Source organism: Paracoccidioides lutzii, assembly GCF_000150705.2.
Source record: "Paracoccidioides lutzii Pb01 unplaced genomic scaffold supercont2.2, whole genome shotgun sequence".
In the NCBI taxonomy this organism is placed as follows: Eukaryota; Fungi; Ascomycota; class Eurotiomycetes; order Onygenales; family Ajellomycetaceae; genus Paracoccidioides; species Paracoccidioides lutzii.
This window is the reverse complement of record NW_015440948.1, coordinates 1,908,287-1,933,797: the sequence shown is the minus strand read 5'-3', so window position 1 is coordinate 1,933,797 and position 25,511 is coordinate 1,908,287. Positions and strand designations below refer to the sequence as shown.

General features: G+C 45.0%; 7 protein-coding genes across 7 annotated transcripts in view; 5 read left to right on the top strand and 2 right to left on the bottom strand.

The window, feature by feature from the left end:
* Positions 1 to 1,693: 1,693 nt before the first annotated feature.
* Positions 1,694 to 4,894, top strand: PAAG_01255 (autophagy-related protein 13; the record flags this gene model as incomplete). Its single annotated transcript, XM_002797350.2, has 3 exons — positions 1,694 to 1,942; positions 2,049 to 2,147; positions 2,228 to 4,894. The coding sequence occupies 3 exons, from the start codon at positions 1,694 to 1,696 to the stop codon at positions 4,892 to 4,894; spliced, it is 3,015 nt and encodes a 1,004-aa protein (XP_002797396.1).
* Positions 4,895 to 8,323: 3,429 nt separating this feature from the next.
* PAAG_01254 (hypothetical protein) lies at positions 8,324 to 9,290 on the top strand (the record flags this gene model as incomplete). The annotated part of the gene is made up of 4 exons (XM_002797349.2): positions 8,324 to 8,488; positions 8,639 to 8,696; positions 8,868 to 9,037; positions 9,141 to 9,290. 4 exons carry the CDS (start codon positions 8,324 to 8,326, stop codon positions 9,288 to 9,290), a joined length of 543 nt encoding a protein of 180 aa, XP_002797395.2.
* A 2,295-nt stretch (positions 9,291 to 11,585) lies between these two features.
* On the bottom strand, positions 11,586 to 12,112 carry PAAG_11250 (hypothetical protein; the record flags this gene model as incomplete). Its single annotated transcript, XM_015846930.1, has 3 exons — positions 11,586 to 11,696; positions 11,745 to 11,879; positions 11,987 to 12,112. The coding sequence occupies 3 exons, from the start codon at positions 12,110 to 12,112 to the stop codon at positions 11,586 to 11,588; spliced, it is 372 nt and encodes a 123-aa protein (XP_015703537.1).
* Positions 12,113 to 15,114: 3,002 nt separating this feature from the next.
* PAAG_01253 (hypothetical protein) lies at positions 15,115 to 16,132 on the top strand (the record flags this gene model as incomplete). Its single annotated transcript, XM_015844285.1, has 4 exons — positions 15,115 to 15,229; positions 15,292 to 15,464; positions 15,534 to 15,637; positions 15,721 to 16,132. 4 exons carry the CDS (start codon positions 15,115 to 15,117, stop codon positions 16,130 to 16,132), a joined length of 804 nt encoding a protein of 267 aa, XP_015701066.1.
* Positions 16,133 to 16,673: 541 nt separating this feature from the next.
* PAAG_01252 (hypothetical protein) lies at positions 16,674 to 17,627 on the top strand (the record flags this gene model as incomplete). Its single annotated transcript, XM_002797347.2, has 3 exons — positions 16,674 to 16,937; positions 17,025 to 17,084; positions 17,163 to 17,627. 3 exons carry the CDS (start codon positions 16,674 to 16,676, stop codon positions 17,625 to 17,627), a joined length of 789 nt encoding a protein of 262 aa, XP_002797393.1.
* Positions 17,628 to 17,701: 74 nt separating this feature from the next.
* Positions 17,702 to 19,919, bottom strand: PAAG_01251 (WD repeat-containing protein; the record flags this gene model as incomplete). The annotated part of the gene is made up of 2 exons (XM_002797346.2): positions 17,702 to 19,635; positions 19,703 to 19,919. 2 exons carry the CDS (start codon positions 19,917 to 19,919, stop codon positions 17,702 to 17,704), a joined length of 2,151 nt encoding a protein of 716 aa, XP_002797392.2.
* Positions 19,920 to 20,542: 623 nt separating this feature from the next.
* Positions 20,543 to 25,511, top strand: part of PAAG_11249 (hypothetical protein) — a gene marked incomplete at both ends in the record, with an annotated part of 5,263 nt that continues 294 nt past the window's right edge. The window contains 5 exons of the mRNA XM_015846929.1: positions 20,543 to 20,584; positions 20,794 to 21,076; positions 21,147 to 24,074; positions 24,129 to 24,779; positions 24,839 to 25,455. Coding sequence (XP_015703536.1) covers positions 20,543 to 20,584; positions 20,794 to 21,076; positions 21,147 to 24,074; positions 24,129 to 24,779; positions 24,839 to 25,455 — 4,521 coding nt within the window. The remainder of the gene's footprint in view (positions 20,585 to 20,793; positions 21,077 to 21,146; positions 24,075 to 24,128; positions 24,780 to 24,838; positions 25,456 to 25,511) is intronic.

The window sequence follows — 25,511 nt, the reverse complement described above, 5'->3', positions numbered from 1 at the left end:
TTTTTAATTATTTTTATTTTTATTATTTTTTATTTTTTTATTTAATTTTTTATTGTTTGTCTGTTTTCCATTGATGCTAGATGCCTTGGAGATGGCGTCAGCATCAGCATCAGCATCAGCATAGCAAGTACATGAGGATGAGAGGGTCCAGATACCAACCCACCGTTCTATACCATTACGGTAACGCGGCAGAGGTATTGCTGAAATGCGGGCGCCGGGTGACACAAATAGAAAGCAAGAACTTCCCCCATTGATGGTAATAAGGTTTATGCAAGCCACGAGCGGCCGTGTGTATTGTATAGCGCATTGCTTTACATGACCATACGGCAGCTCGCTCCGAAGTATGAATGAATGACTCGACCGGAAGAGGTACACCATTTGACCATTTGATGCAATGAGATTGTGGACTGACTCCCGGAGACAGATATAAAGATGGTTGCGATGAACAACAATATCGACTGGACAACTTGAAATGCTCTGGAGCATTTCTTTCCCTTGTCTTCTCTGTCTCCATCTCCCCTCCCCCCTACTCGATCAGAACAAACCGGCAAAATTGTGTTCTGTTCTTGTTCCAAGCAAGTTTTACTCCCCCCCCCCCCTGTCAACAAGTCCCTTTTTTTCCTCCTAGTTTCACATTTATTTATTTTGGCCAAAGAATTTAGTTGAGTCACGGTTGCTTGCTGCTTGGCGGGCTTGTCCGAGTCAGCTGTGTGCGTCACTTGTCACTTCGCTGTTTTGTGCCTGTCGTATTATTATTATTATTATTAAGTTCTCTCAACTCGCCCCGACTTCAACCCTAACTCACTTCGACCTCAAAACTTACAACCTCATCTTCAACTTCTTTCTTACTCCCTCTCACACATTTACCAACAGCCTCTCTGTGCCTCCTTTCTCCCCATCTTCTTCCCCGTTTTCAAACCAAGTGGCAGAAACCACGGAAGATGTGCCACTAGAGTGCTGTTCCCCCTTATCGGGAGGAATCCGCCGCCGCTCGGTTTCCGGCTTGCTTGCTTGGTCTCTTCGTCTCAGAACCTGCGGACAACATAGACAAAGCTCAAGGAGACTCAGCGCTAGCTCCCGCTCCCTTTGAAGCCACCACAGCTTTCAACAACCTATTTCCATTCTATCTCTTCCCCGCTTGCCTGTTGCCCTCAGCTCTTCGCCTGCAACACCTATAATAATGTCCCCGGTAACCGTTGCGGTTTTCCACTTGTCGATTCCCGTTCTCCCTAGCATCGCCTACGCATTATAAGACTATTCCGTCCTATCAATCTCTCGCTCTTGCCACCCTGTGGTAAACCCTTTCAGCTATACCCTTAACCAATCCAAATGACCCCCCGAACGGCCTAGGTGCCACTGCGTTTCTCCCACACCTTAGCTAACATGGACAGCTATCGAACGTTTCATCAGTCCGATATCTTTTTTCCTCCTGTCTGATACCACATCTTGCTTCTCGTTACATATCCCGTTCATCGACGTTGCCTTGCGTATCTTGTCTCGAACAACTGAATTATACACTCCGTGCGGTCTGTCTGTCACGGATAACGCGGAATTCGGTCCATATACCACAAGTAACAAACCCGGCCCGAAAACCCTCTCCTGTTGTGCCTGAGGACCTTCGGGGCTCATATTTTTCTGGCAACTTTTGGCTGAGTTCACTTCCCCCAATTCTTCCGACAGTTAGCTTCCAGAGATGCATCAACATCCTCGACCTCCGCCGGCAACAGCGTCTCCGGCCAACTCTCCCAGGACTAATCCAGCTCGCACCAACAATCCTCGAGATCGCAGTGCAGAGTCTGACGCTGCATCATCTGCTGAGGTTGGTACAGCCGATACATCAACAAGAGGACCTGGGATTGACCAAGCTGAAATGTTCACGCAGGGACCGTCAAATGTTGCTCCTTCTAGAGATATCATTGCCAAGTTAAACCAGATCGTTCAGGTGAGTCTTTTTGGTCGTTTTTTTTTTTTTTTTTTAAAGCGCTCCTCGGAGATTTTACCGTATATATATACTGAAGTTATGGTTTATTTTCTTTCTTTCTGCATAGCAATACCATACGAAAGCCGCTTTAATAATATTGCAATCTCGAGTCGAGTTGCCCCTTGCGTATAACAAAGATTCGGATGTAAAAAGGGTGAACCGATGGGTACGTTTGGTTTTGACAGAACACATTTTATTCTTCTATTTTTGAACCTAAGAGTAACGGGTTGGATTCTGTTGGTATAGTTTAATGTTGAACTCGACGAAACCGATGTGCTCAAAGAAGACTTACGAACCTGGAAGAGTTGTGATACAATTGATCGTCGTCCACCTCCCATGATTATCGAAACCTATCTCGATCCGGATGAGTTGACACATAACCAGAGCCTTGTGATCCTTGATGAACATGGGAAGCGCTGGGACGTTCTCGAAGCTCTTGATTCCTTGTTTTCTTATAAAGGGTCTCAGGATACTAGATATAGCAGAGTCATTCTGGAGCGCTGGAAGGTTGAACTCGGGGATGCATCAAGCGATCTGCCCGCCGATCTCGCCTCCATACTACCCACTCTCTACAAGAAAAGCATCGTGCTGTTTAGATCTCTCTTTACGCATTCCCGGTTCCTCCCTGCTTGGAAGTTTTCCAAACGACAGACAACTATGCGGTCAAACCCGACCCTACCTATACGCTACAGAATATACAAGGGAACCAGCGCAGGAACACCCCAAGCACTCGACCCTTTGAGCATCCCGTTCTACGATGATGGTGGTAAAACTATAGAGACTTTCTCTTTTGGCGTTATTGAGTCTCCCGCCGGCCCATTTTCCGTGCAGGTAACCTATCGAATGAACTGTGACTTTAGAGTGGATGACTCTGAAGCATTATTGAGTTCAAGGTTTATGGGTGCAGATGATGCCTACTTTCGGCCATCTCTTCCCTCAGAAGATCACTTTCCCGGTGGAGCACAAGAAGTTGGGTCCTTGCCAGTGGCTAGACGAGGCCACGATCAACCCCACAATGCCCAGGCTTATGGTAGTTTATCGACTTTCCATCATGCAGTTCCTGCGACGGGCGTCAGTCCATTATCTGCCCTTCGAGCCGCAAGGGAATTCGGGACTGGTTCGTCGAGCTCCCCCGTATCACCACCCTCACCTAGACCTGGACATGGCTCAAGGCCGGGTCTTTTCTCCCGCGATGGTGTCCACTCCGCCCAGCGAAAACCTTCGATTTCATTCCCACCTTTCAAGGCGCCACCCCTCTCAGCGTCCCCGTCTTTGGTGGACTCTCCCATTGTATCTTCTCCCCGAATTGCACCTTGTCGAACGGGACCGGTTAATGTGCCATCAGATAGCAAGACCATGCCACCGCCTGCGAGTGCTGCTGCTGTCTCTCGAAAATCCACATATGCTTCACCAGAAAACGCCATCGCGTCATCAGGTTCTGGCTCTCCTAGACCTGCTCCGATTGTAAAGTATACCAGTTCCTTCACTCATCGAAGAGGGAGACTGTCATCGGGTGGAGCCAGCAAAACAGATGATGATTATACCTCTAGCGGGAAAGCGAGTGCTGCATCCTCCACAGCCCACCCTAGCTCTGGAATAATTGCGGAGCCAGGCACCAGTTCCGGCTCATTGCAGGGTGATGAAGCAAATATTGGAGAGTTTCTCAAAATGCTTGACATGCGAAAAGATCTGCTGAATCCTTCTGATTCTGCCAGTTTGTATGCTCAAACCCGAAGGACTGCTGTTGCTCTCACGCGTTTTCAAAAGATGAAAGAATCAAATGCCGCCCTGTCGGATTCCATGACCTCTTCACTAGTTCTCCATCGATCATCTACTTCGTCAAGTAGACAGCTCCCTAGCGTTCCTCCCATGGTTGCCGGCACGTCGATTTCCACCTCTTCATCTCCAGGCAAACCAATTTCACCTCATACCCCCCATACACCTGCCATCCCCTCCCGTCTCAGCTCGAACAGTATAATCGACTACTCCCACCTCGACCGCACGGACAATCGACGCCACCACCTCTCACATGAATCCCACGGCTCTCTTCTCGAGGAAACACCCAGTCAAGAGACGGCAATGGAACCTGCTGCCCCCAACTCTAACGCCAATGCAATCGACATTCCTACATCCCCACGTCCATTCATCCCTAGCTATCGACGTTCAAGCTCTGCCGCTCATCGAAGGCCCAGCACAACCATTGATTATGAAATGGCCGAATTCCTCCCCTTCGGTATGAGAAGTCTAAGCCTAGGGGCTGAAGACAGATCACTTCTGAGCCTCAACGCAATAGTGCGTCAGCAGGAGCTGGACAATGAAGCTCCCGCAGTCGATATGCTACCAACAACCAACCAACCCCAGCTGGCAGACAATAACTCAAACAACCCCGCCACATCCACCCAATACCGCACTACCACGATTTCTTCCAACCACCCGTATCAACCGCGCTTCTCGCACCACCGTGGCAGAGGCTCAACTGGACACCCAAACTCCCACAGCTCCGCTTCCAGCAGCCTAGGTCGCGGCAACGCCCTTCCTTCTTCCCACCACGACGGCTACCAAGGCAGCGGCAGCAACAGTGGGATGTCGATGAATACCGACACCCACCGCCGGGCCTTTGGCAGCGGCGGAGCGGGTCAACGACATAGCTTCAACCGCCACCATGGTGTTGGTGGTGGGCCATCTTCAAGCAATTTCGAAGAGGATGAGCCGTTGCTGTTTACCATGAGTGACTTTGGGATTGCACGGGGGAGTCTGGATGGCGGGGCCAGGGGGAGTGTTAGCGGTGCTGATTCTTCGGAACCGGGCACTGGGACGGCGGTGTCGAGGAGGGGAAGCGGTCGGAGGGGCCTCTCCGCTGGCGGCGGCGGTGGTGCTGGCGGCAGCAACGGACTTTTTCATCTTTGGCAATGAATGGATATCTGCGGCCCATCCGCGAGGTGTGAGGTAATGGTGCGGTTCTTGTGGACCAATGAAATGTGATACTCTGCCATACCCCTGCTGTTCATCTCTATGATATTTTCCCAACTGTTCCCTCCTGTCATCGATTGATTCGTCAATACCCTCCTTCTTTCCGTCTAGGTATGGGCCATAACTGCACAGTTGGATCTTTAAGCAATCGTCATTCATATACCGCGCAATATATCACGCACTCAAAGAGTAGTTTCTTTTTACCCACGAGAAAAACAATGTACTGCAATCCTTCAAATTTTAGGAGCAGCTTGGATCTGCCTTTGGTGTTTTCTTTTCTTTCTCTTTCCTTAGGTTCCTCCGCTGCGATCGGCGCTTTACCTGACCGTTTAATTTATTTTCCTCTTCATGTTTAGTTTCACAATTCCCTTTTCTTTAAATCTGGCTGGCTTAGGTCAAGTTTACTTTTTTTTTTTTTTTTTTTTATTTTTTTTCCCATTTTTGATTTCCCCTTTATTGACGAGAACCTCCCATTGTGGAAATGAAGGTGGAGATGAAGGAGTCAGCTGGCAAGGCTTAATATTATTGAACATTTTTTCACATTTTTTCCATATTGTTTACTTCCTTGTTATATATCTACCCGGGCATTTTCTGCTCATATTCATGATATGATTTGCGGTGATGAATGGTGGAGGATTTTGATTCTTCATTTGCTTTTAATGTGCAAAAAAGGTCTGATTTGCGGTTTATATTTATTTTCTGTCTGGCGAACCCGCTTTGTTTTATCTGGCTGGTTATTTTGTGAGACTTCACCTCATTCTTCTCTTTTCATGAGATGTTTTATACTTCATTCGTGATATCAGGACTGATGTTTAGCCGAGGTCCTTTCTCATGATTTGTATGTATGTCTCTCAATATATACGCATAGCTGCTCATCTCGCCTCTTCATATATATCTTTGCCTCCAGTTTTCGATTCTCATTAAATGTTGATGCGTTACTCAACTCTTTCTTTCTTTCTCTCCTTTTTTAAAAAAAAAAAAAAAAAAAAAAAAAAATTCTTTACTCTCTCTATACTCTCCTCTACTTTCTCATTCACGGCGGGATGTTGTATGTCATATTGGTGTTGACGAAGTTCGATAGAGCCTAGATTGTGAACTCAACTCTAAAATACACCAAAGTATTTATTCTCCATTTTGGATACATCCGCATCAGTTTCTCTATTTCATGACTGTATTCTCGCCCAAGGCTTTCACATGTCTAGTTGCTCTGGGTGGGGATTCCCGATGACGGCACCTCTGTGCCCCTTGGATCTAGACGTTAAGGTGCTACCACTTATGATCCGCCCACCGGGTAAAATCAACCTGATTCAACCAATTTGATAAAATGGCCTTTCAATGTGAAGATTCCATTCAATTAGCCCGTAGCAGCCTGGAAAATGGTCTTTATTTCTCTGTACGGGCAGCAGCAACAGCAATTAACATCTCTAGAAGCACCCTCTGTGGTGGAATAGCTAATTTCAACAATCAAGTCTGCCAGTCATGTCTTTCAGCAAAGATCAAGCCCTGAACATGAAGAATTCCTAGGTGAGTAAATATATTGAATGGAGATTTCAAAGCCTGTCCCTGCTTGCATATACATCTTTTAAGAAATAATCTTCTGAATTCTGAGGTTGAATAAGAATATCCAGACAAAGAGTAAACTGCTAATTCCTCAATCCTATGGGCATGCAGGGGCTCTATGTTGTTTGATTGCCAACTAGGTAAAGCTATTTCGACGAATACTAAGGTGAATTTACGAAAAAAAAAAAAAAAAAAAAAAGGGGGGGGGGGCCTGGGGAAGGATATTCCTTACATACTCATCTCCGTAGGGCGGTTGCTAGGCGGTTGCTAGGCAGTTTCTGTTACTCTTTCGGACAATGCCAGTTTCCGTAGCCCAGCAGCAGACAACGCCGTAGTAGTAGACCACGCCACCACAATATCCTGCTAAGCTATAGAGATATATCTCCGTTCTCACTTGCATTTCTGCTTCTCATTTGCAGCTAATAGGGTTTTATTTTTTCCTGTGTCAAAATAGTGGCATTATGCATAGCTAGCTGAAACCCTTAAATCAGTTAATTTAAGGCTTAATTGATTGGACGAGAAGAGCTCCCTGTATATGATGCTTGATATACTGCTTGATCTTATTGAACTGATACTCTAATTGAGCTATATTGCAGAGGGTCTGTGAGGTTCAGAAAGATTGAAATTCATAAAATATGTCAGAAGAACTCAGTGTATATAGCTGAGAACATATACATATAGAAATCTTCTCTGAATTGTATGACAATAAGTCTGTGATTTTGATATAAAGTTTCACATTTATTTTAATATATTTATTATATATATATTTTTCAAAAGAAGCAATATATTTTATATCTAATGAATGCAGATGATAAGATAAATACAGTGATAAATAATAAGATATAATAGTATTTTTCATATAGAATTAATTAAATTCATCTGTAATATAACCTTTATCATCTAAAATAAAAAGTAAATATCTATCAACTATTTTTTCAATCATATTAACTAATTAAATATAGTTGATTAATAAATCAGTCATTCTTATTAACTTATTACTTAATTTATTGATAGATTTTATATTATAAGATTTAATTTACTTTAATCTTAAAAATAATTAATTAAAAATAAAATTTATTTTACTGCATTGATTATTTTAATCACAATTACTTATTTTCTATTTTAAATTATATAATAAATATTTTTCTAACTTTTTTAAATCTAGTAATTATTTATATTATTGTAATAATTTTTATTAAAAAAAATGTTTTTATCAAAGTTCTATTTATTTTCTGATAGAATATTATTTATTTTTGATATTCTTTATTATATGATACTAAAGCACTTGAAATCCGATAAAATGTTGATCTAAAAGTCAGAAGGCTTTTCAAAAGATTAATATGACTATTAAAGACTTTACAGTAGAATGCCAAGGTAACTAGTATTAGTGGAATAATAGCGCATTTGGGTGAATGAGGTGGATTTTACACGGTTCTAGGGGCGGCATTTTATCCAACCACCGAATTGTGTACTACCAAAGCTCCAAACGACAAGGCGATAAAGAAGTGGTTTTGATTTAATCCATGAATGGAATGGTTGTGGGTTATATCCCCTACAAAAAGGAAGCCAACAAATTTGTCTAGCAGATGTTCTGCGGGGACCATTAAAAAAAGGTTTCGAGTGGCTGGAACCCAACTCTGGAGATCGGGAATGCCTCTTGAACTATTTGACTAATCCACCTGGCTGTGGAATTTTACCACCAAGCAATTAACAGTTTATGTTAACAGTCAATGGGGAGGTTCATGCGTATATATATATCCAATATATCAATCTATCATATGCCGTATAACGTCTACCAGTAATCTCATCATCATGTCTTCCACAACCACACAACCTGTAGAAAGATTCTACTTGCAACCAACCACCTTCTCACCCAACAGCCCGCTGCCAGTGCTTGTATATCGGAACGTGCTTCCTCAGCCGCATTCAGAGAGTGCAACGACGGAGTTCTTGGAGGGGAATAACTGGGAGAGGAGGGTATGTTTCTTATCCATTCATGGTTGCTCAACTAGAGAGATAAGTATCTCTTCTATCTCATTCAACCAGTCCCTGGGATGAAAGGATATCTATAAATATCAATATGCAACTGATTTGGTAATATTAATGCACTGAATTTTCCTTCTATAGGGAACATTTGGCCACATCCCAACACCCCATTTCCATCCGAATACACATGAGTGCTACGGTAGGTGCTGAAATCTGATCTGTTGTGTGTTGATCCCAGGTAACTACTCCGCATGGTTCTGCACTGCAATTTACGCATGAGAAGTGAACAGAGTGGCCTTGAAGAACAACACAACACAACCAACTCCAACAAACGAATGGTAGCTAACGGAAATTAATCATATCAAAATAGGAATATTCCAAGGCTCGTCCACGCTGCGAATTGGCAAAGGAAAACACGACAGCCACAGCGCAGGCATCCTTATCCCCGTCACAGCCGGTGACGTCATAGTCCTTCCGGCAGGAATAACGCATAGCTGCGTCGACAGCATAGATTACCGCTACGTGGGAGTTTATCCAAAGGTGCGTTGATATTGTTTTTGGGTACATCCGTGTGCGTTATATAGCATGTACAGCACACTACATATAAAGACTATTTCCAGTCCAGCTAAGCTGCTCTCTACAGAAAGCTCCCCACTGGCGCAATGAATTCGGCAAAGAACCTATCGATCTAGTTGCGGTACGCAAAGAGACTTCTGCGGTGGAAATGCCAGAAGCAGATCCCGTTTATGGAACGGAGGGTCCGTTGGTGTTGTGGTGGGCGGAAGAGGCTTAGCACGCTGCTGTTGATGATGTTGGGGGAAAAGGGTGCGGAATTATTGGGACTGTTTTGAGGGTGGGGAGGTATGTGTTTGCTGATAAAGTAAACAGGACGCACCAGGTCCTCGCCTGGCCCTCGCCTGGCCCTCGCCTGACCCTCGCTGACCCCACATTTTTCTGAGAAACACTAGTTATAGAATCAGAAAGACTCAAAAGCAGCCATACCAATATATCTTCTGTTCCTGTGTCTGTCATATCAAACTGAACCAGTGATTATGATTTGAGTTGTTTCCCGCTTTCGGAGCCGAAATCGAATCTCACCCTGAGAAAATCAGCAATTTGAGGATTGTGGAAAGTAAAATGATCGCTTGTACCAGCCTATATCAACCCTTTCGGGAAGAGCATTGGCGGCAAATATCCACTGTAGCGAAGCGCGTCAGGGTATTTTGATCGGGCTTCAGGAAAGGACGAATGAATCACCCGACCCCGCCTTGAATGTCTGAGCTAAGCCACAGGGTGTGGCTGCTACTCTCATTTTTACCCTTCTCCTCCAGCTCTAGATTTGGGGACATGAATAAGGGGTGCGGAAACCAAAGCGGACCACGCACATCGAAGATGCAATAGAGATCCTTCTCCATAATAATGTAGGAAAGACGATATATTAAGGTTATTTGGAAGGCGGAAGTGAACCGTGGGCCGTGGTGGGATCCGCAGACTAACATCGGAAGCTAGTTTAGTATATCGATCAAATGGGAACGGGCCATTCTGGAATTGCATATGTAACGAACAAGAAACATCAACAGTAACAACATCAAGAAAAATGAACTGCGGAGGGTTTTAATGAACAAATTGTTCAGATTGTGCAACTTGGAACCGTCGAATTGTTACATGAAAACAACTGTGCAAGGTTATACAGCTTGTCCAGGAATATCAAAACGGGCGAACGTCAGGCGATGCGCTGGCAGAATGGCTCCTTAATATTTCCAATCGATCGCGGCATGGCTACACAAGCCTGCATGCTAACCCTGCCATAAATATCAATCGCTGTTCACATTGTAGCTGGGAGAGGAAGCACTGGCCAGCGTACGGATTGAAATCCTACTTCCACCTGGGTATTTGTATAGCAGATGTTTAGTTTCATTCGATGATAACTGCATATGCTGTTGGCAGAAAACGCTCGCACAAAATGGGTTTTTGCAATACGAGCAGCTCAATCTCGAGCAAGGAGAATTGCTGGGAATGCTGTTGCCGAACGGCTTGTCGAGCTCCCGTCGGCACTTGTTTGGATGATTGGCATTACCTAACGACCTGACTAGGAGGGCGTTTGCGAAGCTATATGCCGGTAGTCATCGCTCTTGATATCTTGAACTAGCTGATGTCCCTGAATCTGTCTTGAAAGATCCTCTCATTCGTGTATACTGACGGTTGAACAGAAGTACCCGCTCCGTACTTGGAAGTTATTCGCTCGTTGTCTATGTTGTCTATGTCGGGGGTGAGTGACGCGGAGTGAGTAACGCTACACCACCATAGCCAAAATGGAGGAAAGAGAAAGATATATAACAAAAGATCTTCCCACAACTGGAGACGGTAGAGGTCGTGCGGAACAGTATATGCAGCTTTCCAAGCTTCTGACTGACGTCAGCAGCCAAATCCTTTCAAATTCCGTGATTCATAGGAATACGCTGCTGGTATTATTAAGATTGTTTCATCACTCACGAGGGCATTAGAGTGATTCGATAAATGTCTCGAGACTGCGATGCAAATCTGAATAGACATAAAGAGAAAATTGTTGAAAAAAAAAAAAAAAAAAAAAAAAAAGGGGGTTCTGCGCTCTCCTGTGACAGTAAGCCACACAATCTGGATTGTTGTAGATGCCAACGAGACCGAAGCTTTGCTGGTCTGCTTTTTGGATTCACGGCAGCAATGGTAGCGTTGTCCAGCGGGAAGCCACAGGGAATTGACGATGTGTCTAGGGGTTATTGGAATAGGCTTGACAAAACACACACCGTGTTCAGAGGAAGAATGATTCATTTGCTCGATTAGTCGTCTGCAAAAACTTGATTTTTTAAGCAGGCTGATATTTTCCAGTTGTCAATCTCGGCTCCGCCCAGCTGGATCGAACCTTGATTCAAAAAGGCGGTCGAAATTTTGTCTGATAACGTTGGACACGGGAGGTTGCAGTTAAAATGAACGACCCAAAATTTTATGCACCCTGCGGGAACGTGCAAGGCACGCAAGAGAGACTCGAAAAAGTCTTTGGGCACCATGGTCACAGCTTACAGAAGTACATAATTAATATTGGGAATCATGCTCACCGAACAGATGCCTGTGTGTTAAGGTCTCTGATCGTTAAGTTGGACAAGCCCAGCATGGCGCTGCAAGCAGGATGCCTGCGGTATCCCTCATATCTCTCAGCATGAATCTAAAAAAAAGAAACATGAAGAGATGTAGTACTAGAGGGAAGGCTCACAATGGTTGAATTGGGTCTATGTTTCATCATATATCCGAAATCTTTGACAAAACACTCGACCACAGATTCCGATGATGGCCGTGCATTGTTTAAAACCAAGATCCTCCAAACAACAGCCACAAAAATTTGAAAGTACTAAAAGGCGTAATATCAGGAGGAAAATGACTGTTTGAAAGGTGCACTGGACCTGCATCAGAAGCTGCACGTAATGCAGGCGGTAGGAAAGGAATTCGAGAACTTACTGGTGCTATAACCTTGGCTGACTTATCTATGGTAATCCCTGTTAACTGATGGATGAATAGGTACCAAATAATGGCTTTACTCCTGTCATTTTCACTCAGGGCATACTGGTGCTCTTGCGTAGGCATCTGCAAATGGCCCGAAAGAGTCGCTCACGGGGACTGCAGTTATTTAGGAAGGCTTATAAGCGGGCGGAGGAAGAGCTCAGCTGTTATCTAGCTGCAGCAGATTTAGATGTGAGATCACAACATCAGAGCAAATGGTTTGACATGGAAATTGCACACACGACGGTATACTTGAGTGGACAGCAGCACTCACTCATAGTGTATGCTGCGCGCCGCCGAAGCTGTTGGGTATTCGCCAACTTGGAGAGCATATTTAGCACTGCTGGTCTTCCAAAGCACATGCTGCGATTGCATAAATAAATTCATCATTTTCGGTTCTTTCCAGGTAACACGTCAGTCTTGGTGCGGATATACAGCTGTCAACATCGCAGCTATGAATGCGGGTGTGGAACGGATGATTGTTTCAATGCGCTTATTTATCCGTGTTTCTAAATTTTCTGTCGCTGTGTGTCTTCGGTAGTTAAGTTACCTGCGCAGAAGCCTCCTTCTGTGATATGGGTTGGGACCGTTTCAGTATACGGATGGCATCATCAGCTTCGAGATCTTGCATGCTGTAACAGATTTCTGGTCTGGAATTATTTACATGATGTCTTGATCGATGCGCATTGGTTTCACTTCCTCTCTATACTCGATTTCTGCTCACCGATGGACAGTTAACTATAGCATCCCTTGGCTATTAGTATCCTCCATACAGATAAGGAGGTCGGTTAACCTCCAAGAGAGCTGGCAATACCCCGAGTCATGTACTGGGTATCTTAAATATATTGACTCTTATGCAGTTAGCTATTTACCTTTGGGGGAAAATCTGGCTATGCTGTTTGGATGCGATGGGTGGGAAACTACTCAGCTTAGAAAATCAAACATTTTGGTAGGCTCTGATGCGATGTCGTTTAGAATTCCGATGGTACCAAGGCTGAAGACGAAATCTAAAGTGATACTTTTATTTTAAGAACACAGGGATATAATCCCGAGTGCTAATGAACTCTTGAAAATAGGCAGGATGGTCGAAGATCAGTGTAAAATTGATTAAATAGCGCAGCATGTGAGCGAGTGAGGGGAGGGTCGTTGCTAATAATGAGGATGGTTCTACCAGAATAGATTTTCGACGTGTGAGTTAGTTCTCCGACGGGATGAACAACTCCCAAAGTGTCAGAATGTAATAATCATTGTGACTTGATATGAGAATAAGACATGGCGGGCGGTGATGGTCTTAGTGGTCAACGCTATGCGCTTTGATCTCGGGGTAAAATTTCTATACCCAACATATTTCGCCTAATTGTGCGAATGATAATAACTTGAGAGACAAGCTTTGACGATGTCCGGCACTCTGCCATGAACAGAGTACGTATTCATGCTTACCATGCTCTCCTGCTCGCTCTCTTACTCTTAGGGTCATCTTGTATTTTTCTCATTGTTATAAGTGAAAGAATACCGTCAGAGGATGGATGAGTAACAAAACAAGATATAAAATGAGGACGAAAGTGAGCAGTCCGCTGGGAGTCCTTAGAAAGTAGTTAATGTAGCAATTCGGAAGCTTACATGCTTAACTAGTTGGGATTTGCAGGTCAAAACCAGCACCGAACTTGGATAACGGGGATCACCTTTGAAAAATCGGGAATTGTGATACCAAATAGTCGTTATTCGGCGGATGGTAAGCAACAATAAATATGGTATAGACCGCAATAACATTTGGATATTTTTTTTTATCCAGCAGCCGTCGAAAATCGAACACATCCTTGCTTCCAGTGCGAGCTGGGGGTGGCCAGGACCTCATCTGGGTGACCTCTTTTAAGGGGGTTTTTCCGCCATTCAACATCGAGCCACTGAAGCGAAGACGCTAAGCATGCCTCAGAGTTACAAGAGATATTCTCAGGTGGTATTCTGAACCTGGAAGACTAGGTTCATATAGGATGGAGACCTAAAAAAAAGGAAACCTTTCTGACAAAGAGAGACGGCCATAGCAAGCCGATTGCCGCGAGTCCCCACTTCTTGACGAATTTGTCTTCCAATTGCACCGATCCCGGGATGATTGTTCTTCGCGCGACACAATGGACCAAAACCCTTGCAGGGCTCTGCCGAGGTCTCCGTGTTTAAGAAGATTGTCGTGTTGTGGAGCTTCGTCAATTTCCTTTGCTCTCCTTCCCTTCAATTGAGGAGCACAAGTTCCATGACATGAGTTTACGTGACCAGTTTAAGTTAAGACAAGGTGGAGACGGGATCTGCATATGGAAGTCCTGGCTATGAAGCGTTTTGGTAGAGAGACCCAAGTTGAAAATTAAGCAAATGAAGAACACTCATGCACTCAGTCGTCTGCACCTTGTGATGTGCAACGTGGCTCTTATTTGTCAAACGGCATTGGCAAATACTCCAGAAACCTGGTTGATATGGTTGGATATTCTGTGCATTTTCAAGCATTCATCAAAAAATTCTGCAAAAGGTAGAGATAATTCAATCAAGAAAAATTGGGGTATAATCAAGCAAGGAAGACAACATGAGTAAGCAGATGTATAAGCACATACTGTGCTGTTAACCCCTCCAGTGACCCTAGGATCAGGTTGGCAATTGGCTTTCCCTGATGTAGAACACGGATTTCAACACGGAACTTGGTGTGGCTCATGGGATGAAGTTGATCCAATGAAGCAAGGTTTGTCCTATCTCCGAACCGACTTACCGCCGGACAAGTATATTTTTTCACATCAAAATGGAACCCCAGTTAGTTGGTGACATTATTGCAGCAGGTAGGCAAACTATCATGGGCCCACTAACAGTGTGTTTAGAACAAGCAAGCGATATATGATAGAAGCATAAGCCCACCCTCCCAAATCTGAAAAAAAATATATATATATATATATATATTAGAGAATATATAACTGGGCTAGCTGTTCCCCTATAATAAGGTGACAAAATCTTGTCTTGAAATCATAGACTCAGAAACTTGCTTAGAAATAGATCGATAATAGGAATCACAGAGGCTTTCTGGATATCCATCGGTCAACCATTTCGTCATGATAACAAAGAGCGTGATGGAGGGCCATATTCCATCCACAGGAAGTTCTAGCAGTATCCGAGTCGCGCCCGTGAAAGTGCTTGCCCTTGGGCCCCCAAGAACAGGATCAAACTGTAGGTAGACAGTCGTCGTTATCTGTGATTTTTATTGGCTGACGGGCCCATTTTCTATGAAGCCATACAAACAGCTCTGGGACAATTGGGATATCAGGGGACATACCATTTCCCATCCTCAGTCCATGCTCGACCACAAGACACACAAATATGGTTGGATGCATTTAATGCCGTGTTTGAAGGGGAGGGAAGTTTTGAAAAAGCGGATTGTGATCGCTTATTTGCAGATTGCCAGGTGAGTAGAAAAATTGCCCTGGTTCCCCCGGCCAGATACCCAGCTGAGTGATGACTGTTTTGTTGATAGGCCGTTGTTGGACGCCCGTGTTGCGCATTTGCACCCCAGTTAATTAAAGCATACCCGGACGCAAAAGTTATTTTAAATACACGTGACATCGACGAATGGTTTCTGTAGGTGATCGCGCAGTGGTTTTTTGTAGCCGTTCTGGCGGTTCCTTCAGCTGACACGAGGCATCACTGATTCCTGTGATAAGTTCCTGGATTAGGCTCAGCCAGTCAAACGCGGCTCAAGAACACGAAGGGAACCTTGGTATCGACGATCCACCAAAATTGGCTGCAAGAGAGCTACGATATAAAATATTGTCCGCTTTCTTCAAAGGAGATTTCATAAATAATGGGAAGTCGGCATTCAGGGCCCAGTTCAACAAGATCCGTGAGCTCGTACCAAAACACAAATTGCTGATATATGATATCAAGGAAGGGTGGGGCCCTCTGTGCGAATTCCTTGGGAAGCCTGTCCCTTCGAGCCCGTTCCCCGGACACGATAAGTTAGAAATTTTCGATGAGCAGCCAGGCGGTCCGTGTGATGAGAAAGCAGCTAAACCGAAGCTTTTGAAATCCCCTGTGGATACTGCATCAGAGAGTAGAGTTGAAATACCGGGGTGATTTGGCGTGCGGTTTCCTACATCGCATTCCCATCATCCTGACAATGACAGGATTTGCCGTCCGTTCTTTGTAATTTTTGCCTTGGGTGGTTTCTGTTAAGTATGAGTGCCAAATACCAAATTGTTAATCCTAGTCGGTAATGTTAGTAAATCGCTTAATGAGTGATGAGCTGTGGGGAAATGAGGATTTATATTGACCTCAGGAGTAGCATATCTTCTATGTTGTTGTATAGGCTGGTATTTAATTTTTTTCAAGCTGCTGAGGTTGAAATCCGCGGGTGGGGGGTGAAAAAAGCGATGCCTTCGGCACATGCCTCGTCGCCGAAAATACGGGGAGGGTCTAACTAGTTACGCCGAGGCCCAAAGCAACTTCGAATAAATGCGCGCTCTCCACCAACCCGACTTCAGTAGTATATAAACCAACCTCGAAGACATGATGATATCTTCAATACATTGATATATCCATTGGTTCCCCCCGCAATCTATTTAATAGTTTGCAATTCTCTTACCAAGTATTTCCTATAATTGATTTCCACAAATACATGATGACATATCAAAATCTCACGCTGTCCCGGATCCCGAACCAACCATCGACAGAGGCGACAGCAACGGGTGACCCCCAGATATATCTGATTACTCTTTGCAAGGCTCCTGAGAATCGCATTGGCACCGCCTTTGCACAGGAATTTATCCGCGCATTGCGGGATATTGAGCGGTTGGTTAAGGCTGCCGGGAAGGATGAGAACGGGGCGGGGGTAGGTGCTGCGGTGATAATCAGAGGGAAGGGAGAGAAGTTTTGGAGTACGGTCAGTTTTTTCTGTCTAAAGGAATGAAGGAAGTGATTGAAGAAACGTATATCTTGAGATGCTAACAGACTATATATTTTGCAATAGGGGCTGGATCTTGATGAAGCAGAACGGGATGCTTTCTCAAATACAGACGGCTTTTTCCCGGTTAGTATACGCCAGCTGCTACGTTAATGAAGCAAAAAGAGTGGAACCCCCTCCCTCTAACCGAGTATTCAATTCTAGCTCATGCATACAATTCTTGACTACCCCTATCCAACAATTGCATTGTTGAATGGCCACACATTCGGTGGAGCATGTGTACTTGCTCTTGCCCACGATTATCGAATCATGAACTCTCGTCGCGGGTTTTTTTCGATGCCGCCCGTTAATATTGGCATTCACTTTCCCGGGATTGGATACCTGTCGCGTCTAAAACTTCGCCCTGATATTGCTCGAAGAATGCTGCTTGAAGCACATAAATGGACCAGCAAAGAGGCACTGAAAGATGGGATTGTTGACCAAATAGCAGAACCTGAAGACATGCTGAATGTAGCGATCGAAGTCGCGCGAAAATGGGCACCTAAGGCGAAGATGGGAGTGTATTCCATACTACGACAGGAATTATGGGGCGAAGCTGCTCGGAAGTTCCAGAGCATCAGCTACGTTCATCAACGTAGGACTATTTTGCCGCCCAAGGTGAAAATTTGAATCTATTGGTGATATATGTTGTAGAATATCCTCATGGCAAGCATACAAAATATGCCCACATTTTATTATTCCAGTTACATTTTCCGGAATGTGTTTCCTGATGCACTTCTGCGATCCTTGGGCGCTTTTGAGGTTCCGTTGTTTTCAGGCATAAATGCAGGTTTCAAACGAGACTTGGATTGTGGCACAAATGTAACCGTTTTCTCTCCGACTGCGCCACTTTTCGATGGACGATCTCTCGTCCGCGATTTATGAACTCTTGATTCAAACGACCTATCACGGACCTGAGTAGCCTTAGATGACGATGATATCTGCATTCGTGGTGGGGGGCGTTTATTCTTTTTGTAGGAGACTGTAGATATTCGGCCAGAGGCCTTAGCTTTGACAGGTTTTTCATCTTCGCTCGAGGACTCTTCTTCAGAACTAGATCCGGGCAATTCGTCGATAGCCTCCTTTTCGACTGCAGTTAAGCCTCGCTCTGGCCTTGTCGTAGTGGCGGGCGCGGTACTTGGATTCAGGTCCCGGAACTCCTTTGATGTTTCATCAACAGCGAAGTCTTCATCCTCGAACAGCTTGGAGAATCGAGAATCATTGAGTAGAGTATCCAGGCGACTTGGGGCAGTTTCAGCCTTGCCAACGTCGGCCATTTCATTGTCTCCCCCGCGCTCCAAAACACGCTGAGCACGTCGTCGCTCATTCCTGTCTTCTTTTTCAATAATTTTCTTCGCAAGTTTCTTATTGACCTTCACCGTAATCTCCTTCTTGCCCCGGATCCGGCTTTCCCGTTCTTGGTCAATCTTCTCCTTCACTCTCATAGCTCTCTCCTCTTCCCAAACAAATGGATTAGAAATTAATCGGGCTTCTTCATAGAGTCTTTGCGCAACAAAGTATCCATGCATATAGGGTCTCAAGAGTGTGGTTCTGCCAATCAAGTGATCCAGATTCAGGCTTCGCAATTGCGGAACTGTCAAAAATTTAAAATTGTCGTAGACCGACCCGGCTTGGCCAGCGAAAGCCTGGGGATCATTGGGATCCTCAGCCATTTCTTCCACAATATTATCCAGGAAGGCACACCATTTCGGAGCAGGTCCAAGTTGGGGGATGAAAAATGCATGTTGCTGTCGCCCTTCGTTAGCAGTCAAAATCATGCCACTATCTTTGCACCAGGCTATGCTGTTGATGTCAACTGCGGGTTCCACGGACGTCCAAGGTTTTCCATCCCGCGCGTCCCAGATCTTAATAATCCTCTTGTCTGAGGAGAGAATTTTGGGCTCTGTCGTCTGGTCACGTGTTGTGATCGTTGGAGTGAGGAAGTTTATTGTATGAATAGGGTATCCGTATCCTTGATCCTTTTTCAAGAGCGGAGTAGGAGATCGGAGGTCAAACAGGTGTATAAGGCCTTGCGAAGATCCAATAGCAAGCGTCAATCCAGATCGATGGAATTCTAGAGCGGTGATTTGCGATTTGGTATCTTCAAGTTGAGTATCGGAAGGTGGAAGCAAGATGCCAGCCCTTGCTCTAGCCCTGGGGTCCCATAACTCCACTGTTCCAATAGACGTGCCAAATGCGAGGAGGTTATGGCTCTCCTCAGCAATGGCAGCAGTATTCACGCTTCCGGTGTTGATTCCTCCTTGAAGCGCGCCACCACCCATCGAAGTAAAATCATCTCCACCAACCTCAACTTCATATGCTTTCATGTAACGTCCTTGTTCCAAATTCAATCTATATACTTCACCCACGCCATCTCGATTCACACCGACAGATGGAATAAGAGCCTCGGTGGACTGTCTGTCGTATATCAAATCACGACCATATCTTGGCAATCGTGTGGTGTAATGGCAGCCTGAAGGGGTATGAAACTCAAGTGATCGATCAGACTGCAGATGCAACGATTTCGAGTAATCTGACGATAGTAGCAGGAATGTTGTATTCAATGAAACGGTGTGGCGAGAGAAAGAAAGAGACAGATGCGGCAGGTAATGGGTATGAATCTGAGGTTTGTAGGTGCCTTTGATTTTTTTTTGGTCAGTTACATGATGTATTGCCCAAGTATCATAAAATCGGGCTAAACTTACCGGTACTCATGACCCATTGCCCATCCTCACTGACACGGATACATTGGCTCGCTTCCTCGAACTCGAAGTCCTGTAGCAGCTCAACTCTGTTCGCGTACTCCGGGTCCTTTTTGAGACTCCGTTTTCGCCTTCTAGCAAGCCATTCTGGAAGTGGCCGTGCGGTGGAGGAACCGGATATCGTGTACACAGGGACATTGGCGGAATTTGACAGCTTCATAGCTTCGACGCCCCCAATAATTCTGTGTCTCCCGTGAAGATGTTCCGTTGAGCCCTCTCCAACTTCAACAAAATTGCGACGTCTTCTCAAATTCGAGCAGTCTTCCCTCAACTCATCCAAAAAAAATAAAAAATAAAGTCAAAGTTTGGTTGGGAAACAAACTTGCCAATTGCATAATTGTCACGTGATTGTATTAGCCCGATTTGATGGATCTGCCCAAGTCCTCAAGATCCAAGAATTCTTTTTGTTCAATATCAAACTCGGAGCTGGGATGGTGATCGTAGCTTGATGGAAGAGATGGATCATGTCCAAGGTCGCGATCTCTTTCGTATAGCTTTATCATCTCCGGGGTATCAATATCTACGCCCCGCTCTTTTTAAAGACCGCATCTCCCATCGCCTGTTCTGTGGCTTGGCGTCTACCACTTACGAGATCCCACGGCGTTTGCGGAATTTGTATAGATTGTTGTTTGCCCCTACAAAGCAGAACATTTCGTCCCTAGGTTTAGTTCATATGGCCTTGTCACCTCTTCGATATGCATCTTGACCCTGTGGCCTCATTCCACGGATACCATTATATACCTAACTATCATCAACCTGACGCGCTGTAAACGTCGATCTATTATGGATTTCCCAGCTGGAGCGCTTACAAATTTCCGTTCTATCGTAAGTTTTACTACATAGATTGCTGTCGTTTCTTGTTCTTGTTCTTTTGCTTTTTCTTTCCCCTTCCCCCCCCTTATATTCTTTTATTTTCTTTCTTATTTTTATTTTTATTATTATTGTTATTATTTTTAGTATCACTACCGCTTTCTCTTTCTCTTTCTCTTTTGTATATATATATACATTGGCTTCTTTCTAATCACTGTGGGCAGGATGGCTTCTGCAACATTTTCTGGAGAATCTACTCCAGGGTGGCCGCTGGACCACCCACATCACAGCTCAACCTCAGGGAAAACCCGGTTCTTAGAAGTTCAAATGAGCTTAGGAATTCCATAATTCTGTTGCGAAATATGCGCTGTCTTGTTTCTCCGTTAGCTAACGGCTCTGACTTGTGGATATTCTCTACCAACCCCAATTTTGACGCGTTGGGGCCTCTGTACAGTAACAAAGGGGCTGGGAACGATACTATTGTAGCAGGAAGCGTAACATTCCAAAGTATACTTTTCCTATAGCTTCTCATTTTTTTTTTCTGTTTTCTCCTTGTATACGCTAATATCCGAGTTAGATTCTGTTTCTGGTTCGAACACTGCTGCAGAGATAAAACATCGACTGCTCTCTGATCCTGAGTCCAGTATTTTTAACGAGGCACTTCAGGACAAATCAATGCATATTTCCGGTGAATTTTTAAAGTTCCAAGCCTATGCAACCTATTCCGCTTTTTTCGAGGCATTTATTTCTGCCACATCCAGGGCACTCAGCCTCCATTTTACGCAGCAACAAAAGGTGATTCCACTTGGAACTCGAACTCTCTATAGTTCCCTTGACGAGAACGGATATCCGAGTAGTTGCACCCATGCCCCCTGTACTCGGAGCTTCACATCCTTCCTTTCTACCCTTGATATCAACATGACAGCCAAGGGTAGACTGATTGTCTCTTTGAGTACTCTTCCTCAGCCTGGGATTGAGCAGTTGCATCTTGATTCTGAATCTGATATAACTGCCTATCTCAATAATGATTTGTGGTTAGCCCCTTCCGGAATATTGTGCAGGCTCATCTCCATTGACGGATATCAGTCAAACCACTCAAATATTGTTTCTCCAGAGAATATCGGAACGTTGCCTAACGACATTGAACGTTCAATTGGGAAACTAGATGCCATGAAACAAGAATGGAAAAGAACTGTGATAGAATGGCTCAGAAAACTTGGCTTGAACCTCAAAGATCCACAAACAGTGCTCTGGGTTGAAGTTGAAGTGAATGTCTCAGATCGTCCCCTATATGACACATTTTCCAGGTTTACTGGGAATCGAAGGAAAGTATCTCCTTTTATCCAAATATTATGGCCTTCAAATCTATGTTTTACTAGATCGCGATCCAACAAAACGGCCCCTATTAATCCCACTGAATTCTTCTCGAGTCAAGCCGAGAGCCCGTTGCAATTTGCGGAAAGATGGTTAAACGAATCCTTTCCAGAAGTTCAGCTGCTGGATGAACAAAAAACCGACAATCCAAGTGAAGTTGACGAGAAACACTTTAATTATCCGGAACTATCTCCTTTGGACGTCGACAGCTCTGGCATCCCGGAAAGCTTAGCGAGAACAGTTAACATACCCGACGCCCAGCTTGCGAGTGCTGTATATCCCACACCCCCAGGTGGAGCGCTCACTCACAATTTAGAGGCGGGGGTGGTTGTAGAAGGACTTGGAGCATCTACCATCGAAGCTCTGAATTACCCACCCTCCCAAGGTGAATCAATTTATAACGAACATGGCGGGTCCACCACATATCTTCACCGAAATCCAGATTTCTTTCCTGCTGGGTTAGACGCGGCATCTTCTGAGCTTGGCGTTGGGTCAGGCCTTTACGACACTGCAGCTGACGAAGAATTTTTTGGTGATATCGATGGTACTAATTTTGATACGAAAGGCATCACGGAAGCTGATTTTAGCTTTTTCGACGAACCCGATTTTGCTGGTTTGACCGGCAACCTTGAAATGCAAACCGAAACGCCAGAAATACTACAGGCTAACGAATGTACCTCCGATATACCCCATACCTATATGACGAAAGCGGGAGCTGGGCCCTCACACTCCGTTCAAAATCGTCTCTCTGCTGTTGATGATAGCGATTCTCGTACCCGAAACCCTTCAATCAGCTCCCCGAATACAACAACAGGCGAGGGCCAGAGATCGCAGGCAACTGAGCTTGGTCAGGTTGCTCCAACGGATGGCTCAAGCAGGCGACTGATAAGCCCGCCTCTCAGTCCAATTCAGATAAAGGAAATCTTATCCTCAAATGGATTTTCGCATTCTGAATTTGGATTGATAAACTCAAAAACTCACAAGTCCTACCCAGAACAAAATCAATATAGGCCAGTTATATTTCAACCGAAGTTGGGGTCTTCGGACAAAAAGTATAAACTGGATGGGAGGTTCTGGTTTGGTCCTGGTGGAGGACATACAACTTTTAAAATGGGTGGTTATCCATCCGATATTCCCACGATTGGGTTTCCAGACAAAGAACGGGAAAAAAATCCTAAGCTCTCTACTACCCTAACATCTCCCAGTCCTCTAGTCTCTGATAATGCTCTAGAAACAAAAGTACAGTCCCCATCGGCCTCCTCTTCCTGCTCAAGCGACAACGGCAGCATCACTGACCACGGATCGAAAGCAAGCTTGCGGCCGAATAATCCAGTAAGCTTGAAGAGGAAGCGGGATTATGAGGGTGAGGGAATTACCTCGCTGTCACCGTTAGAACGACGTACATTGGCTCCTGGTACTGCAAAAGTGCAGCTAAATGATCAACAACTTGCCTTATTAGGGGTTTTGCTTTCCGAGGCTGTTGATTGGCCATTAACAGGGTACTTTTCAAGGAAGGAAAATGTCGTGTTTCCAGCGTTCTCCCGAAGAGAAGATCTACCCCAAGCAGCGCAGCTGGTTGTCGATCAAGTTACTCAGTCTAGCTTGTGCCATATTCGTGATGATTTATACAAGCTGGAAGGCACAGACTGCGATTGCGTACTGTCCGATAGTTTATTTGATAACAGCGATGCCATAGGCCACCTGTCTAAGCTGGATTTGAGAACCTTCGCAACGATAGAGGATGGCCCTAACACGCGGAAAGATTCACCTTCTATGAAATCAAATACTAGCGGGTCTATATGCAAAATATGTCCACCTCATGTGAAAATCCATCGTGGAAACGGTTTCTTGGAAGTTCTACCGGCTGCTATTGGATTTTGGGAGACATTTGGACTGGAACCGCTCCAGGGGAAAAAGAATATCCTTCCCTTTTGTATTTACCCGCCTAATATCACAGAAGCAGCGGATACATTCATGGAGCGATTGGGCTTGGTATATTCGAGTGGAAACTTTGGGACTCATTCCCGACCTAGCCAATCCAACGGGTTGATCCCATGGACACTCAATGCTGCAAGCGACCAGGATTACGCTTCGCTGATGCATGCACTGAATATTTCATGCGAAAATTTAGGTAGGAACTCTAGTATGTCCTCGGAAACCCTCACGTTATCTGATAATTGTATAGGAAGTGCGTTGTCGAATCTGTCGGCAAGTGATGAAAACGTGGTGATTTACATCATAAACCCTTTCGTATACGAAGCAGCTATCGTGGATATCTGCTCAGCCTTCATACGCCTGTTCCACAAATACGTTGGTGACGTTGATAGGCAACACACTCGACATCTCAATGAGCTTGTACTTCAAATAATTCCTTTGGAATTTATCGCATCCCCCGACACTCTAATTGTGCCACCACAGATTGACTATCTCCGTTTAGCGCTTGAAGTTTACTCCCGTTGCCCACCAAAGGATAGATCTTCGGACTGGATGGGGTGTGCTCCCCCTCTGGTGCTTGCAGATCCAATTCCGAAAGTGGTGCCATTTAGATTATCTTCAGAACCAGTAGCACTGTTGGAAGAAGGAAAATGCCTCCATGTGGCTTATTCACAAAGCGTTGACCAACGTTGGGTCACAGCCGCATGGACAGACAGCAGCGGACGATACCAAACTACTCTTTCATATTGTCTCCGGGAGCGGGATTCACCTGTATCCAGATCCATTTCAGAGATCAGAACGCAAATTTGGGAAACATCAAAGGATATTATGGATATGTCATCGTCATATTGGCGGTTGATGGTCGTAAAAGATGAACCAATTGGCGCAGATGAGGTCGATAGTATGAATCCACTTTCCACCAATTCGCTACGTGCTGCCCTCTAACTTAGCATTCTCTAGTGTGGAAATCTCTGCTGGATCAGTATAACCGTGATAAATCCGTTAAAGTCGAACTAGGTATCCTTTGTGTCAATATAAAACCTGGCTTGTCACTCAAACTGCCGACTCCTCCACTCCAGCTTAGCGCGTTAAGCCAACAGCCAACACAAATAGTTCCGGCAACGACCACTCCGGGATCTACCCCTCGACCTGATCCATCGCCTGATCCATCAGGCGCTGCGGGTACTCCTCCAGCGACTCACACCACTGTAAATACCCCCATGTTCACCGACTATACCCACAGCCATCAGCAGCAACAACAGCCAACACAGCAAATGTCCCAAGCATCTCTTGACTCCGACCAAGATACAATTCTCATTGACAAGTCAGACGAAACATGGGGTGTTACTCTCTCTCACAGACTCAATAACTCATATTCCCTCACGAAATACCAGCCCGCTCTTGCGAGTGGATACCTCTTCCGGCGGTCAGGGACCAGTGATACGGATGGACTAGCGGTAATGAGTGTGAATCTCATATATACAAATTCACGACGACCAACAGATCATCTGCTAAGGGATATCCTTCGCATGTATAGAGAACTCGCAACCCTAGCGCGGACACGGGGTATCATTCACGTGCGAGGAAATGATGCATTACCTTGGCATATCATGACCGCAGTCAAGGGACAGGA